Source organism: Muscardinus avellanarius (genome assembly GCF_963383645.1).
Source record: "Muscardinus avellanarius genome assembly, chromosome: 2".
In the NCBI taxonomy this organism is placed as follows: Eukaryota; Metazoa; Chordata; class Mammalia; order Rodentia; family Gliridae; genus Muscardinus; species Muscardinus avellanarius.
The window spans coordinates 77347986-77363029 of NC_137787.1; the positions used below are offsets into that span (position 1 = coordinate 77347986).

Sequence of the window (15044 nt, forward strand, 5' to 3'; positions counted from 1 at the left end):
TCTTCTTTCAATTCTATGACATATACCTGCAAGGATGAGAGTTCCCCCAGCTTGTCTTAAATAAAAAGATAAGAAGAGTTGCAGAATCTGAACCAATTTACATTTAAATTTATAAGAATAGTCTCAGTACTCAGAAAGGCTGAATGTGTGCTGTTTTTCCTTTCACTACTTTGGTGTATCATAAATCTTCCTAGGACTTCAGAATTTTGATACTACAGTATCTTATTGTATAAATCTCTTTGGGTATACATTATGTATTATGGGGGTTTGAAATAAAAATTTAATGTGGAAAATTTTAAATATACACAAAACCTGTAACACTAACTTTAATAATTATCAACTCACTAGTTGAAATAGTTTCATCTACATTTTTATCTACTCTCCCATGCCCCTTGGGTGACAGTGAGAAACGTCAGACATTATGTCATTTCATCTATTCTTATTAGGTATATATCTCTAAAATTAAAAAGACTAATAACAAAGCATAACAACAGTATTATCATGTCCAGAAACTTTAACACTATTTTCTTAATAGCATTAACTAACCAATCAGTACTGAAGTACTTCCAATTATCTCATAATATTTTACATTTGGTTTATTCAAATAAGAATATGAATATGATTAAAATATTGGCTCTCTTTTCCAAGACCTATAATCTTTCCTTTTTCACATATATTTTTATATATAAAATATACATATTTATATATGTCATATATTTTAATATTACACATTTTAATATTTTGTATTATATTTTAATATTTATATTTTATAAAATGTATAAATATGTATTTATATATTTTTTTACACATATATATTTTGTGTGATACTGAGGATTGAACCCAGGAGCATTCTACCTCTTAGCTATACCCAGCCCTACTTCTAATCTTTATTTTGAAACAGGGTCTCACTGAGTTGCAAAGGGCCTCACTAGGTAGCTAAGGCTGTCTTTGAACTGTGATCTTCCTGTCTCAGTCTCCTGAGACATGTGCCACCATGCTCAGCTTCTTTTTTTATATAATTTTTGAAGGTCCATTAAACTTTTTCAATTTTAGTTATGTTGATTGTTTATTGGCTGAATTTCCTATAACCTGACAGGTAGGTCTAAAGATTTGATCAGATTCATTTTTACTTTTTTTTTGCAATAGCAGCCATGGGAACTGCATATATTTCCATATGATATTAAGACTATTCAGTGTTTTCAGTTGTTGCCAGTCTGATACATTCATGGAAAGTTTTCTAACACTGCTAATGTGAAGTTTTTAGTAGCCATTGGCAATCATTAACTAGCACACATTTCATTATGAGCTTCAATATGGTGTAAACTCAAACCAACATATATTCTTATTTATTAGGTTTCATTAAAAGTGTTTATTTTGATGGATGAAAAAGTAATCACTGAGCACCTGTGATGCACTAGTGCTCTGCTAGCAGAAGTGGAGGCAAATGCCTGGATCCTGCTCTAAGTAGAAAGAAGCAAGCTGTTAAAAACGAGTAAAGATTAGATATAGTATGGCAAGTGAAGTAATCAAGGGAAATGAGCGTTGAAGAATGTTTCACAAAGGATGTGGGCCATGGGCGAGGCCATGAGCTGGGCAGGGAGCATGTTGTGAAGTAGATGGAATCCAAAGGCATTCCACATGGGACTGTTTGCATCACCCCATGAAACTAAAAGAATAGCCATGTAAGGGAGGATGCAGAAACATGCCTACCTACAGATTATATGTTAGCTGGATTAAAATGGGACATTGGTTGAGACTAAAATAGTTTAAAGTTATTTAGCCGGGCGTGGTGGCGCACACTTGTAATCCCCGCGCTTGGAAGGCTGAGACAGGAGGGTCACACAGGTTCGAAGCCAGCCTCAGCTACTTAGAGAGGTTCTTAGCAACTTAGTGAGACCCTGTTTCCAAAAAAAGTATAAAACAGGTCTGGGAGTATAGCCCGGAGGTAGAAAGCCTCTGGGTTCCACCCCTAGTACCACCAAAAATAAATAAATAAATAAATAAATAAATATAAAGTTAAGTTATTTAGATCCTATATTGATCTATTGATCTTTCTGGTCTTGTTCTAAATAAGAAAGATTTGGCAGGAGATTTTGAGTGAGCCTAGAAACTACAACCAGGCTCAGTGGCTTAAAATTTATATGTAATAAATAAAAGTTCATATAAGCATAAAAATATATGATCTTTTAAGTTGATTGTAAAATGTAACAAAACAGTCATATTAATGGGTATGCACAATTAAAAATAAACACACAAACAAGCCAAAAGGAGACTCGTGGTTCCACAGACCATACCAGGATGTTTGAAAAGGAGAGGCAGTTATACAGAGCTTGTGTGAAGCTGCAGCAAAAATATAAATGTTGAGTTTAATTTAGGAAATGATGGATTTCAAGTACGTCTACAAATAGCCATGTCTTTAAAAAGTTATTATAGGATTATATTGTAGAAAAAAGGAGTTGATAATGTAGATTTTTAGAAAGACGCCTAGGAGTGATGGACTCATAGACAAGGATGAACACATCAAATAATAAAGAGAAAGGCTGGAGGTCAAAGAGAGAATAGTGTAGGGTTAGGGTGAAGACTAGACACAAGAAACAGGATGAAGAGAGACTTGTCCATTGCTGACGAAGCAGGCAGTGCAATGTTGTGGCCAGAAAGGAAAGGTTTTTTTTTTTTTTTTTTTTTTTTTTTTTTTTTTTTTACAGTTCTACACATCTGTTTATTTTTTATTTTTTTAACAATTTTTTATTGAACATAAATAGTATACATTTAAACTATATTTGGTGCCCTCTCCCCCCCCCCGTCCCCATTTTCCCTTCCCCCCTCCCACCTATGGTTGTCCAGGTTAACCATGTCTTATTTATATTTTACACATGTTCAGATGTAGACCCTCATTAATCAAGATTGGCCTTCCTCCTCTCCTATCTTTCCATTCAAACTTGGCTAGTATTTCCCCTCTAATGTCTGGAGTCCCACTGGTATCCTTTGTGTTTCCTAGTTTGGGCATATTAGAGGAAACATATGTATCTTCTCCTTCTGTGCTTGGCTGATCTCACTTAACATAATGTTCTCCAGGGCTTTCCATCTGCTTGCAAATGATATAATTTTGTTCTTTTTTATGGCTGAATAGAATTCCACTGTGTGTATTTCCCACAGTTTTGCTATCCATTCATCTGTTGATGGTGATCTGGGCTGGTTCCATATTTTTGCTATTACAAATTGTGCTGCTATGAACATAGGTATGCATATGTTGCTGTATTTCTCTGAATTCAACCCCTTTGGAAAGATACCCAGGAGTGGTATAGCTGGATCATATGGTGGATCTATTCCCACCTTTCTTAGGAATCTCCACACAGATCTCCATAGTGGCTGAACTAGTTTGCATTCCCACCAACAGTGTAAAAGAGTTCCTCTCTCCCCACATCCTCGCCAGCATTTGTTGTTGTTTGATTTCTTTATGCTTGCCACTCTGACTGGGGTTAAATGGAATCTCAGTGTAGTTTTGATTTGCATCTCCCTGATGGCCAGTGATGAAGAACATCTTTTCATGTATCCATTGGCCCTTTGTATCTCTTCTTTTGTGAAGTGTCTATTTAGTTCATTAGCCCATTTCTTGATTGGGTTGTTTGTTTTGCTAGTGTAGAGTCTTTTGAGCTCTTTGTATATTCTGGATATTAGCCCCCTATCAGAATGGCGGATGGTAAAGATTCTTTCCCATTCTGTAGGCTTCCTCTTTAGGTTATTGATAGTTTCCTTTGATGAGAAGAAACTTTTTAGTTTGATGCTATCCCACTTGTTTATTCTTGATTTAATTTCCTGAGCTTTGGGGGTTTTGTTGAGAAAGTTACTGCCTGTGCCAATATGTTGTAGTGTTGAACCTATTCTCTCCTCTACTAACTTCACAGTCTCAGGTCTAATTTCTAAGTCTTTGATCCATCTTGAGTTGATTCCTGTGTTTGGTGAGATATAGGGGTTTAGATTCATCTTTTTACAAATGGATAGCCAGTTCTCCCAGCACCACTTGTTGACATGATCCTTTATCTGGAAGACCCAAAGAACTCAACCAAAAGACTTCTGAAGCTGATTGACAAATTCAGCAAAGTCGCAGGTTACAAAATCAACCTAAAGAAATCAGTGGCTTTTCTTTATGCCAACAACGAATCCACAATGAAAGAAACAAAGAAAACAATTCCATTCACTATAACCTCAAAACCAATAAAATACCTAGGAATAAACCTAACCCATGATGTAAAAGATCTCTACAACAAAAACTATAAAACATTAAAGAAAGAAATTGAAGAAGACCTTGGAAGATGGAAAGATCTCCCGTGCTCATGGATAGGCAGAATAAATATCATCAAAATGGCCATTCTGCCAAAACTGATCTATAGGTTTAATGCAATTCCCATTAAAATACCAGTGACATTCTTCAGAGACCTAGAAAAATCAATCATGAACTTCATATGGAGAAAGAAAAGACTTAGAATAGCCAAAGCAATCCTCAATAATAAGAAACATGCAGGAGGCATTACAATCTCAGACTTCAAACTATACTATAGAGCAATAGTAGTAAAAACAGCATGGTACTGGCACAAAAACAGATATACTGACCAGTGGATTAGAATAGAAGATACAGAAACAAATCCACACACCTTTAGTCAATTAATCTTTGACAAAGGGCAAAACACATACGCTGGAGAAAAGACAACCTTTTCAACAATCAAGGAAAGGGTTTTAAACAGGAGGGGATGGTCAGCAGGTTCAGGCACTACCATGAGGTGAAGAAACAGGGAACTATCCTTTGGGCTTGCTGACAGTACTTGATTGGACACTAGATTTTAAGGATAGTAAGTGACAAATAGAAAATAACTAGAGAAAGGAGAGCTATAAAAGCAGGCAGTCAGGACAGAGGCACACGTGATCTATTCTAGGCCTGCAGTTCCAAAGAAGGCAGGTTTGATGGCCAAGATAAGCAGCAGGTGGAGAAACTGAACTGTGCTTGAAAACAAGGAGTGGGAACTTCCTTGATTATTTTGATAATATTTTCATGGAAAAGTACATTTTAAAAAATATATTTTTCTGCCGGGCATGGTGGTGCACGCTTGTAATCCCTGCGCTTGGGAGGCAGAGACAGGATCATGCAGGTTCGAAGCCAGCCGCTCTGGCTTAAGAGACCCTGTTTCCAAATAAAAATATAAAAAAATAGGTCTGGGAGTGTAGCCCGGAGGTAGAAGGGTTTCCAGGAACCCCCCCCCCCAAAATACATTTTCCTGAAACTAAAATTTTTAATATAGTTAATGCAAAAAAGAGACTGTTTAGAGGCACTTTAATCATATTTGTAGGACATTACCTTTTCAATTTTTAGTTTGTATTTATCATTAATGAATATTTGTGTTGAATATATAAAAATTAGGTATTTAATTGGGAAGGCTGGTTACTTCCTCTCCTAAAAAGAATTTTGAGTACTCCTGTATATAACCCTCCATACTTCTTCCTCAGCCAGCTGTGTACATGGATCAAATGATTGTTTTTATTTTATTTTAATTTATTTCCTCCTTATAAAGAAAATGTTTATTTTTAAAATGTTGCACATCACAGATGGATCTGAAGTATAAGTTTCTAAATCCCATAAATTTATGTTACAGAGATGATTAATATTATTTGATAAACTTCTTTCCAAATATCTTTCTTTTTGTAGATGTACAGATGATATTTTATGTTAATGAGATCATACTATAAATGTGTTCTGTATGTGATAATATGTTGTGGATATTTTGATGCCAATGAATATAAAGATTTAACATCTCTTTTCAATGGCAATTATTATTTTTGAGTGTTTCATAATTAAGCAATTTACTACTGCTAGACATCTAGACTCTACAAATTTTTTTTGTTTTGTTTAAAGCAGCACTACAGTGAACATTCCTAAGTTACATTTTTTGTGCACTTGTTCACTTGACTTTCTTTGTATGATTTCCTGGAAAAGGGGATGAGGATCAAAGGCTATACATACTTTACATTGTGGTACATATTTACCTATTACAAAAAAATTCTACAAAAGATTATACCAAGTATATTCTACCAATAGCAAATATCAGTATCCAGGAAATTCTTTTCAATGTCTTAAATATTTTCTCATCCAAATTCAAGGTCATTTTCATACTTATAAAATAAAGAAGCTGAAATTCATCAGTGGATCTAATCTTTTTAGGATCTTCAGGCCATTTTAGAATTTTGGATCATTGTTTAACCTACTTTTCAGAAAATCACATACGTACAAAAAAACTGATTTTTAAAAATATACTATTTATGGTAACTTCCAGAACCTTTGAAGTCAAGTCACAAACTCTAGGACTTTACTCTATGAGGCCAGGCAAAGAATCTCTGAATGTGATAAATTTAAAGTTCCTTCTTTTAACACTAACATGCACGCATCTTACATACACATATCAAACACTCATTGCGTGCAGAATTTAAATGCCTTAGGACAAACTTCGACTTCTTGGTACAGAACCTCGTTTCGTGAGAAATCACCTGAGCGTACATAGTGAAGTGTTTTTGTTTATTTCAGGTTTCTGAATGGCGAGCCCACCAGGAAGAGGTAGCAAGACTGGAAATGGAAATTTCTGCCAGAAGAAGAGAAAAGGAAGAAGAAAAAGAGAAACTATGGAAGAAGAAGGAGTTGTTGCAAAGAGAGGAGAAGAAAAAGAAGGTATAGAATCTTCTGTCCTTCTGAATGAATGTTTAATTGCCTGATTAAACTTTAGTTAATCTTTTTTGGGACATGGTATTCTACTAGGCAGTACTAGAAATTGTAAGAATCTTGCTTTAGTTTACTGGAGCTGCAAAGATTTGCACATTTATTGGTGCATTATAGTCTTACATCGTAATACAGCTCACAGTATAGTGACATACATGCACACAGCCTTTGGTGAGTTCCTCTCAGCTTCCTCCACCCCCCCCCCATCCACAATATTAAGGCTAGCATTGGCATTCTCAAGGTCAATGGGAATGTTTCCTACAAGAAGGCACTTATGCCTGAAAAGATGAAGGCCAAGGAGAATTTCAGTATCATCAGTCATGTGTGCAGATTAAACTTAAATACCCTTCCCAGTTTTAGAGTGCTAGATTGAACCCCTCTCTATGAGTACTAAAGAAGTAAATGTTAGGAAGGTATAAAAATTTTCATACCTAGAATAATTTCTTGGCTCCTGGTTGCATTTTACTAAGTCATATGTATGCATCACTTCACTTTCTTATACTTTATAATGAGGAACATTACAAGAATTGTCCCTCTAAATATTTTGTCTTATTTGTACAGAGTATAGCTCTAAGCCAGGTCTGTTTTCAACCCTTAAAAATTGTGCAGGACCAAAGCATATAATTTTTTTACTTGTATTTGTTTTAGAATACTTTTTATGCTTAGATACTCTTTTTAAAAATATAGAGCTTGATATGATAAACACATTAGCACTCATCACCTAGCATTGATTTAACTGTTTTATATGTTGAAAACACATTTTGCCTCTCCAGAATTTAACAGTAGCTTGGCAGATTATCTTAGAGCCCCCCTCCCCGAAATATTACCTTGCTAGCAGGTGGTTTCCGTTCTTTCCTTTCTTTTCCTTTTTCTTTTTAACATCTACTGTTTCACCTACCCAGCCTTTTGTATTCATACAGAAGCACAAGAGGAGATATAGAAACTATGTAATGTGTAAAACCCCACATATGATTTCTAAACAAGAAACAATTTTTTCCTAATTCTTCTTCTCAGCAATTTGTCTTTTAAGGCTCATTTGCTAATTATTTATTATCCAGTATTAAATTTACCCTTGTAGGTATCCAGCTCATTAGGTCACTTTTTCTTTGTGCTTTCAAACTCTAGATGGATATAAGATTCAAAGATTTTTTTCTCAAGGAAAGTTTTGATTCAGAAGTTGTTAGATAATATTGGTAATTTTTCACAAGCATCCTTGTACTTTGAAATTATTGTCATGATAAAATCAGAAGATGATGCCTTTCTATAAGTGATCCCTAGGAGCTATTGTAAGAAACAAATTACTGTGCTAGATGGACCTTAAAGTCCTGATATGTAATACTGGTCCCTGTGCCACCCTTTCACTAGATGTGGTTCTTGGATGGTGTGAATAAAATAAAAATTGCTCTGCATCATAGAGTTTCAAGAGATTTTGTTGCTGCATGATGCCTAGTCTAGAGCTCCATGGGACTCAAGGCAAAGGTAGTTCCAGCCTTGCTCCAAAAATGGAAATTTTGAGCAAGGCTCATGTACAAAAGAGATATCCCTTTTCTGGTCTATTATTTCAAAATTCTCTGCAAATTTTTTGTGTGTGCTTTTATTGGTGCATTATAGTCTCACATCATAATGTTGACAATGACATATATACAAATAGCACCTAGTGCCCTCCTCAGCTCCCCATTACTGTCCCTCCCAATACAGAACACCCATGTGGACACTGGTATATTCACATGTAAACACATAGTCGATGGTAGTGTTTCCATTAATGAACCTCAGTCTGCAAATTTTAGCCAACTTCTGATTCAGCACAGCAAACTACCACATCATACAACTGAGAGTAGGGAGCAGTTTTCAGGTAAGCTGAGATACTGCCACTGGGCATGTGAACTTTGGCCTCACCTCTGAGATGTTTCTAGAGAGAAATCTATCATTTTGTGAGTTTTCAGCCTCTTGAGGGTTCATACTGCTAAGTACCCAAAGACCTTAGCTTCTGCAGAACCCTGGCACTTGAGTGTCTTCCTACTTCCCAATTGGATCTGGCAAAATACCCAGAATTACATGTACCCTAAAGATAACCAAAGGAGAGGAGAGACAGTATAAAAGCAAAGGGCATAGGGTATCATAAATGGAATGCAAGTTAGAGAGAAACACTTCTTATCAGAAGATTCTATGAGCCCTGAGCTCCAGAGGAAACCCTCAATATAGATCAAAGCAATTCTTCCAGGGTAGGAATTTGTAGGTTCATCTGAAGGTAATTCATCATGAAATCATGAAACCTTTCCTGCAGTGTTTTGTAATTTAATAATATATTGATCTAAAATAAAAGAATTAAAAAGGTAGGGATGGAAGAATATAAATTTTAAAAATATCAGACTTTACACTTTGTTCCTTTAGAATTGTGGGAATTTAAAGCATTGAATGAGTCAGGCATAGTGGCACATACCTGTAGTCCAGTACTTGGGAAGATGAGACAGGATTGCAGTTTCAAGAACAACCTCAGAAATATAGTAAGACTCTCACAAACCTAGCAAGACCTTGTATCAAAATAAAAATTTTAAAAAGGGCTGAGGGTGTAGCTTGGAGGTCGAATGCCCCTGAGTTTAATCCCCAGTGCCACAAAATAAATAAATAAATAAAAGGTCCAAAGAATAACTTCTATAACAAGCAGGCTTCTAAGATGGGTCTTTCAATTCCCTCCTCTTGCCTCCATATATACCTTTTATAATCACCAAAGCTGTGAACACTATGGGTTTTATTCCCATGATTAGTTTAGATTATATGGTACAGATTATTTTATTTATTTATTTATTTATTTATTTATTTATTTATTTTGGCGGTACTGGGGTTCCTGGAAACCCTTCTACCTCTGGGCTACACTCCCAGACCTATTTTTATATTTTTTATTTGGAAACAGGGTCTCTTAAGTCATCACGGCTGGCTTCGAACCTACCTGATCCTCCTGTCTCCGCCTCCCAAGTGCGGGGATTACAAGTGTGTGCCACCATGCCCAGCAGTCAGATGATTTTAAAATAGGGAGATTATCTGTTTGGGCCTGACAGAGGATGAAAGCCATGTTTAAAGCAGAGAGTTTTGCTTGACTTTGCAGAGGAGGTAGTCAGAGATTTGAGTCACAGGAAAGACATGCCTAGCCACTGATGGCTAAAAGATTAAGGGAGTCATAGGAAAAGAAATGTGGGCAGCTTCTGGGAGCTGAAAATGGCTCTAGCTCATCCAGCAAAGAAATGGGAAGTCACAACGTACACTCCTTCTACGACCATAGGAACATAATTCTTGCAAAAACAAAAATGGGCCTGAAAGCAAATTTTTCTACTAGTGAGAACTTAGTTTATCAAAATTTTTAAAATTCAGCCTTGTGATATTATGAGCAAGGTACCTAGCTACACCGTGCTGGATTTCTGAGTTTAAGAGCTCTGAGCTAATAAATAAGCATTTTTTTCAAGCTGACAAATTTGTCATAATTTTTATAAGATAATATTTAAAAAAATCAATACAGATTTTGGTATCTGGAAGTGAAATGTTGCCATAACAAATACCTAAAAATGTGGAAGTGGCTTTGGAATTGTGAAGTGGGGAAGAGATGGAACACTATTGAGCAGATCATTCTGAGGTTAACGGTGAAAGAGTAGATTACCTAGAATAGGCGATTAGTAGAAATATAAATGTTAAGGGCTTGGCTGGTGAGGGCTCAGGAAGAAGTGGGAAACATTATTGGAAACTGGGAAAAGGAAGAAAAGTATTATACAGTGACAGAAAATGTGGGGAAGTTGGATCCTGAAGTTGAGTGGAAGAAAAATTCACAAGTCATGAACTTTGTAGGTGATGATCTAAGATTGCCAAGGTGTTGATGGTGCCAACTGGCTTCTTTTTGCTTGTAGTTGAAAGGAGAGAGATAAATTGAAAGAAGAACTGTTAAAAAAAAAATCAAGACTTTGGGACATCCTCAACCTATCCAAATGGGGAAAAGACCTACCCGAGAGTTAAGAGATTATTGCCAACAGTACAGCATAGATAGAAGGCTGAAAGTGTGAATATACAGTCCTTTACCATTTCCTTGAAAGAATCAAAAGTCAGAGGATTGTTATATAAGAGAACTTCCAAGAAATCAGAGTGTTTTTGTGGCTCTTTTCAAATTAGAAGGCCTATGGAAAGCCTAAAGGGGATGTCATTCAGCCACCTCAACTGGAGGTCAAGAGAGAGAAGGGTTATTCTTAAAAGATTGTATCTCTAGCTTTTGTCTAATACAGTGTATTACCATAAAATCCACACAAGGAGCTTGTGTAATGGCTCACACCTATAATCCCAGTATTTGAGAGGCTGAGATAGGAAGACTGCAGTTTTGAGACCAGCCTTGGCAATTTAGTGAGGCACTCAGAAACTTAACAAGAACTTGTTTCAAAATAAAATAATGAGCCCTGAACCGGACCACGCGGAGTATGCCAGACCCCTGGAGAAACCAGGCCCGGTCATCAGACCCTGGGTCCCGGGCAGGGGTCAGGCAGGGCATGCAGGACCCCGGAACAGCTGGGGCCCGGGTTGCAGGACTCTGGGCCCCGGATGGGATTGAGTGGAGCATGCCAGACCCCTGGAGAAACCGGGGCCTGAACACAAGGCCCTGGGCCCCGGGCAGGGGTCAGGTGGGGCATGCCAGACCCCTGGAAGAGCCGGGGCCCAGGTTGCAAGACTGGGCCCCAGGTGGAGTAGTGCAGAGCGTGCTGGACCCATGGGGAAACTGGGCTGGGTCACAGTGCTACTGAGTGCCTGACCCCACTACCTCCTCAATCCACACATACTGTCTTCTCTTATTTAAAAAAAAAGGAAAAGAAAAAGAAAAAAGAAAAATATCGGAGAGGGGTCAAGAAGGCCGAGGTGGATGCCAGGATACTGGAGATGCAGACAAAACTTATCCAAATGAACAGGAACTTTTGGAAAAATTCCCCGTGAAGGAGGACTGCTTCTTCTCTACATTGTTAAGAATCTTGGACATCACCTGTAAGGAGAGAGTTTAGCAGAGACCAAGGAGAAAGGCGGTGTTGAAAGAGGTCACTGTGATGGCGGTGGAGACTTGTATTTAGGAGAAGCAGAAATTGGTGCCTACCAACCTTATTTTTTTGGAGAAATTACACCAAATGTCTAATGCTACCATCGAGCATGCTTAGGAACACTGGACAACATTCAGAGTGGAAAAAGAGCTTGGGAAAGATTTGAAATGGTGGAGGCAGTGGCAATGACAGTGGTCAGTACTCAGGGGAGGCAGAGATCTGATGCATTACACCTGGAACCTTTGAAGTAACAACCCCAGAGGCAGAATGCTACCACCATGCACCCTCAAGAACAGGGGACAAATGGCTGGGCGAACAGGGTGCTCGGATTGGAGCCTGCCGAGGGGTGAGGCCAGTGCCGGGGCCAGCAAGGCTGGGATCGGAGCCTGCCGTGAGGCAAGGCTGGTGCTGGAGCCTCTGAGGCTGGGATTGGAGCCTGCTGAGGGGTTAGGCTGGTGCCAGGGCCAATGGCCAACATTGGAGCCTGCCGTGAGGCAAGGCCATTACTGGGGCCTCCAAGTCCGGGATCAGAGTCTGCCGAGGGGTTAGGCCGATGCTGGGGCCAGTGAAGCTGGGATTGGAGCCTGCCATGAGGCAAGGCCAGTGCTGGGGCCTTCGAGGTCGGGATCGGAGCCTGCCAAGGGGTTAGGCCGTTGCCGGGGCCAGCAAGGCCAGGATTGGAGCTTACTGTGAGGCAAGGCCAGTGCTGGGGCCTCAGAGGCTGGGATCAGAGCCTGCTGAGGGGTTAGGCCAGTGCCAGGGCCAGCAGCCGGCATCAGAGCGTTCCGTGAGGCAAGGACACTACTGAGGCCTCCGAGGCCGGAATCGGAGCCTGCCAAGGGGTTAGGCCAGTGCCGAGGCCAGCGAGGCTGGGATCGGAGCCTGCCGAGGGGTTAGGCTGGTGCTGGGGCCAGCGTGGCTGGGATCGGAGCCTGCCATGAGGCAAGGCCAGTGCTGGGGCCTCCGAATCCGGGATAAGAGCCTGCTGAGGGGTTAGGCTGGTGCTGGGGCCAATGGCCAGCATTGGAGCCTGCCGTGAGGCAAGGCCGCTATTGGGGTCTCCGAGGCCGGGATTGGAGCCTGCTGAGAGGTTAGGCCAGTGCTGGGGCCGGCGAGGCAGGGATTGGAGCCTGCTGTGAGGCAAGACCGGTTCTGGGGCCTCCGAGGCCGGGATAAGAGCCTGCCAAGGGGTTAGGCTGGTGCCGGGGACAATGGCCAGCATCGGAGCCTGCCGTGAGGCAAGGCCAGTGCTGGGCCTCTGAGGCCAGGATCGGAGCCTGCTGAGGGGTTAGGCCAATTCTGGGGCCAGCGGCCAGCATCGGAGCCTGCCGTGAGGCAAGGTCAGTGCTGGGGCCTCTGAGTTCGGGATCGGAGCCTGCCGAGGGTTTAGGTTGGTGCTGAGGCCAGTGAGGCTGGGATCGAAGCCTGCCGTGAGGCAAGGCCAGTGCTGGGGCCTCCGAGGCCGGGACCAGAGCCTGCTGAGGGGTTAGGTCAGTGCCGGGGTCAGCGGCCGACATCGGAGCCTGCCGTGATGCAAGACCACTACTGATGTCTCCGAGGCCTGGATTGGAGCCTGCCTTGAGGGTAGGCTGGTGCTGGGACTACCAAGGCTTGGATTGGAGCCAGCTGAGGGGTTAGGCCAGTGTCGGGGCCAGCGAGACCAGAATCGGGGCCTCCCATGAGGCAAGGCCGCTGCTTGAGCCAGTGAGGTCTGGATCAGTCCACCGGGTAGCCAGGCCACTACTGGACCGTCAAGAGTGGGATCGGTACTAGCAACATGGCATGCACAGAGAAATATCACAGAAAATAAAAACCAGATGCTTCCCCTAATCAGCAATAACTAGGAGGAAAGGGGCAACAGGAAGAGGTCGAGCTATAGAAAGGGCCCTATAGTGAAGTAATAAAGGTGACCAATCAGAGGGTATGGAATAGGGGAGGATGGAGCCTCTTTAAAATGCAGGAGGTACATAAACAAATGTTTCAAAGTTAATCACCAAATAAGCATGGGATCGAGGGAGGGGGAGGGAATGGGATGGTGGCTGGATGAGGGCTAATTGGATGATGTGTGATTGTATATCCTCTCAAGTCTTGTATTCCAATGTGATATATGATTACAATGCACCAATAAAAATAAATTTAAAAAAATAAAATAATGAAAAGGTCTGGCAGTGTAGTTTGGAGGTAAAATGCCCTGGGTTCAATTCCTGGTACATAATTTTTTAAAAAAAGAAAAATCCACAGAAGGCCCATGGGATCTTTGAGAATAGGGCATAAAATAAAATATAATATGAAAGGAGGCCAGTGGACCCCTATAATTTTACTGACAGGAAGAAGGCTGATAAAACTACTCATCTGCAAGCCTCTACTACCATTCAGGAGAACCAAATAATACAGATAGAAATGAGAATAAAGATAATAATAATTAGAGGCAATGCTTTTAAAGGTGTTTCAGAAACTAAGGTCATGAACATACATTTTTCCCCAAAAAAACATGAAACACATTTATTTATTTATTTATTTATTTATTTATTTATTTATTTTTGCCTAGTTACTCTTAGTTGGCAGGAGAATGTCTCTTAAGTGACAGAACTCTAACACTAGTGATTGTACAAGTCTTTGAAAGTTCCAGTAAGATAAAAATTTCTAATTAAAACAGGATTACTAGCCGGGCGTGGTGACGCACGCTTGTAATCCCCGAGCTTGGGAGGCAGAGACAGGAGGATAGCGCAGGTCCGAACCCAGCCTCGCTGGCTTAAGAGACCCTGTTTCCAAATAAAAAAATATAAAAAATAGGTCTGTGAGTGTAGCCTGAAGGAAGAAGGGTTTCCAGGAACCCCAGTACCACCAAAAAAAAAAAAATTGAAAAATATTACTTACACTTTGAACCAAATGATCATCGATTCATTAGTATATCCTCTCGTTCTAGGTGGCATTCATTTGCTCATTTATTTACCTATTGAATAAGCATGTTTTTAATGTGATAAATGTTTATCTCATTATCAAATGTGATTAAAACACGCTTTTAATGTGATAAATATTATACCTAGTCTGTTCTCTATACCTCAGACAGTTTTAAGAGCGTACTCTCAAGTTGCCCTTCTTTGGATACACTTTAAAAGGGATGTGTTTACCTGCTCTATGATGAAGATAATATGCAATTCATAGATCAATGGAAGTTCTTAACAATAATTCAGAAAGGTTTCTTTTAGTTTCAAATTTATAAGTAC

General features: G+C 39.9%; 1 protein-coding gene across 1 annotated transcript in view; it reads left to right on the plus strand.

Annotated features, from left to right (window-relative positions):
* The window catches only part of CCDC148 (coiled-coil domain containing 148), a gene marked incomplete at its 3' end in the record, with an annotated part of 198850 nt that overhangs the window by 100104 nt on the left and 83702 nt on the right, over positions 1-15044 (plus strand). Inside the window, exon 9 of the mRNA XM_080689084.1 lies at positions 6572-6712. Coding sequence (XP_080545210.1) covers positions 6572-6712 — 141 coding nt within the window. The remainder of the gene's footprint in view (positions 1-6571; positions 6713-15044) is intronic.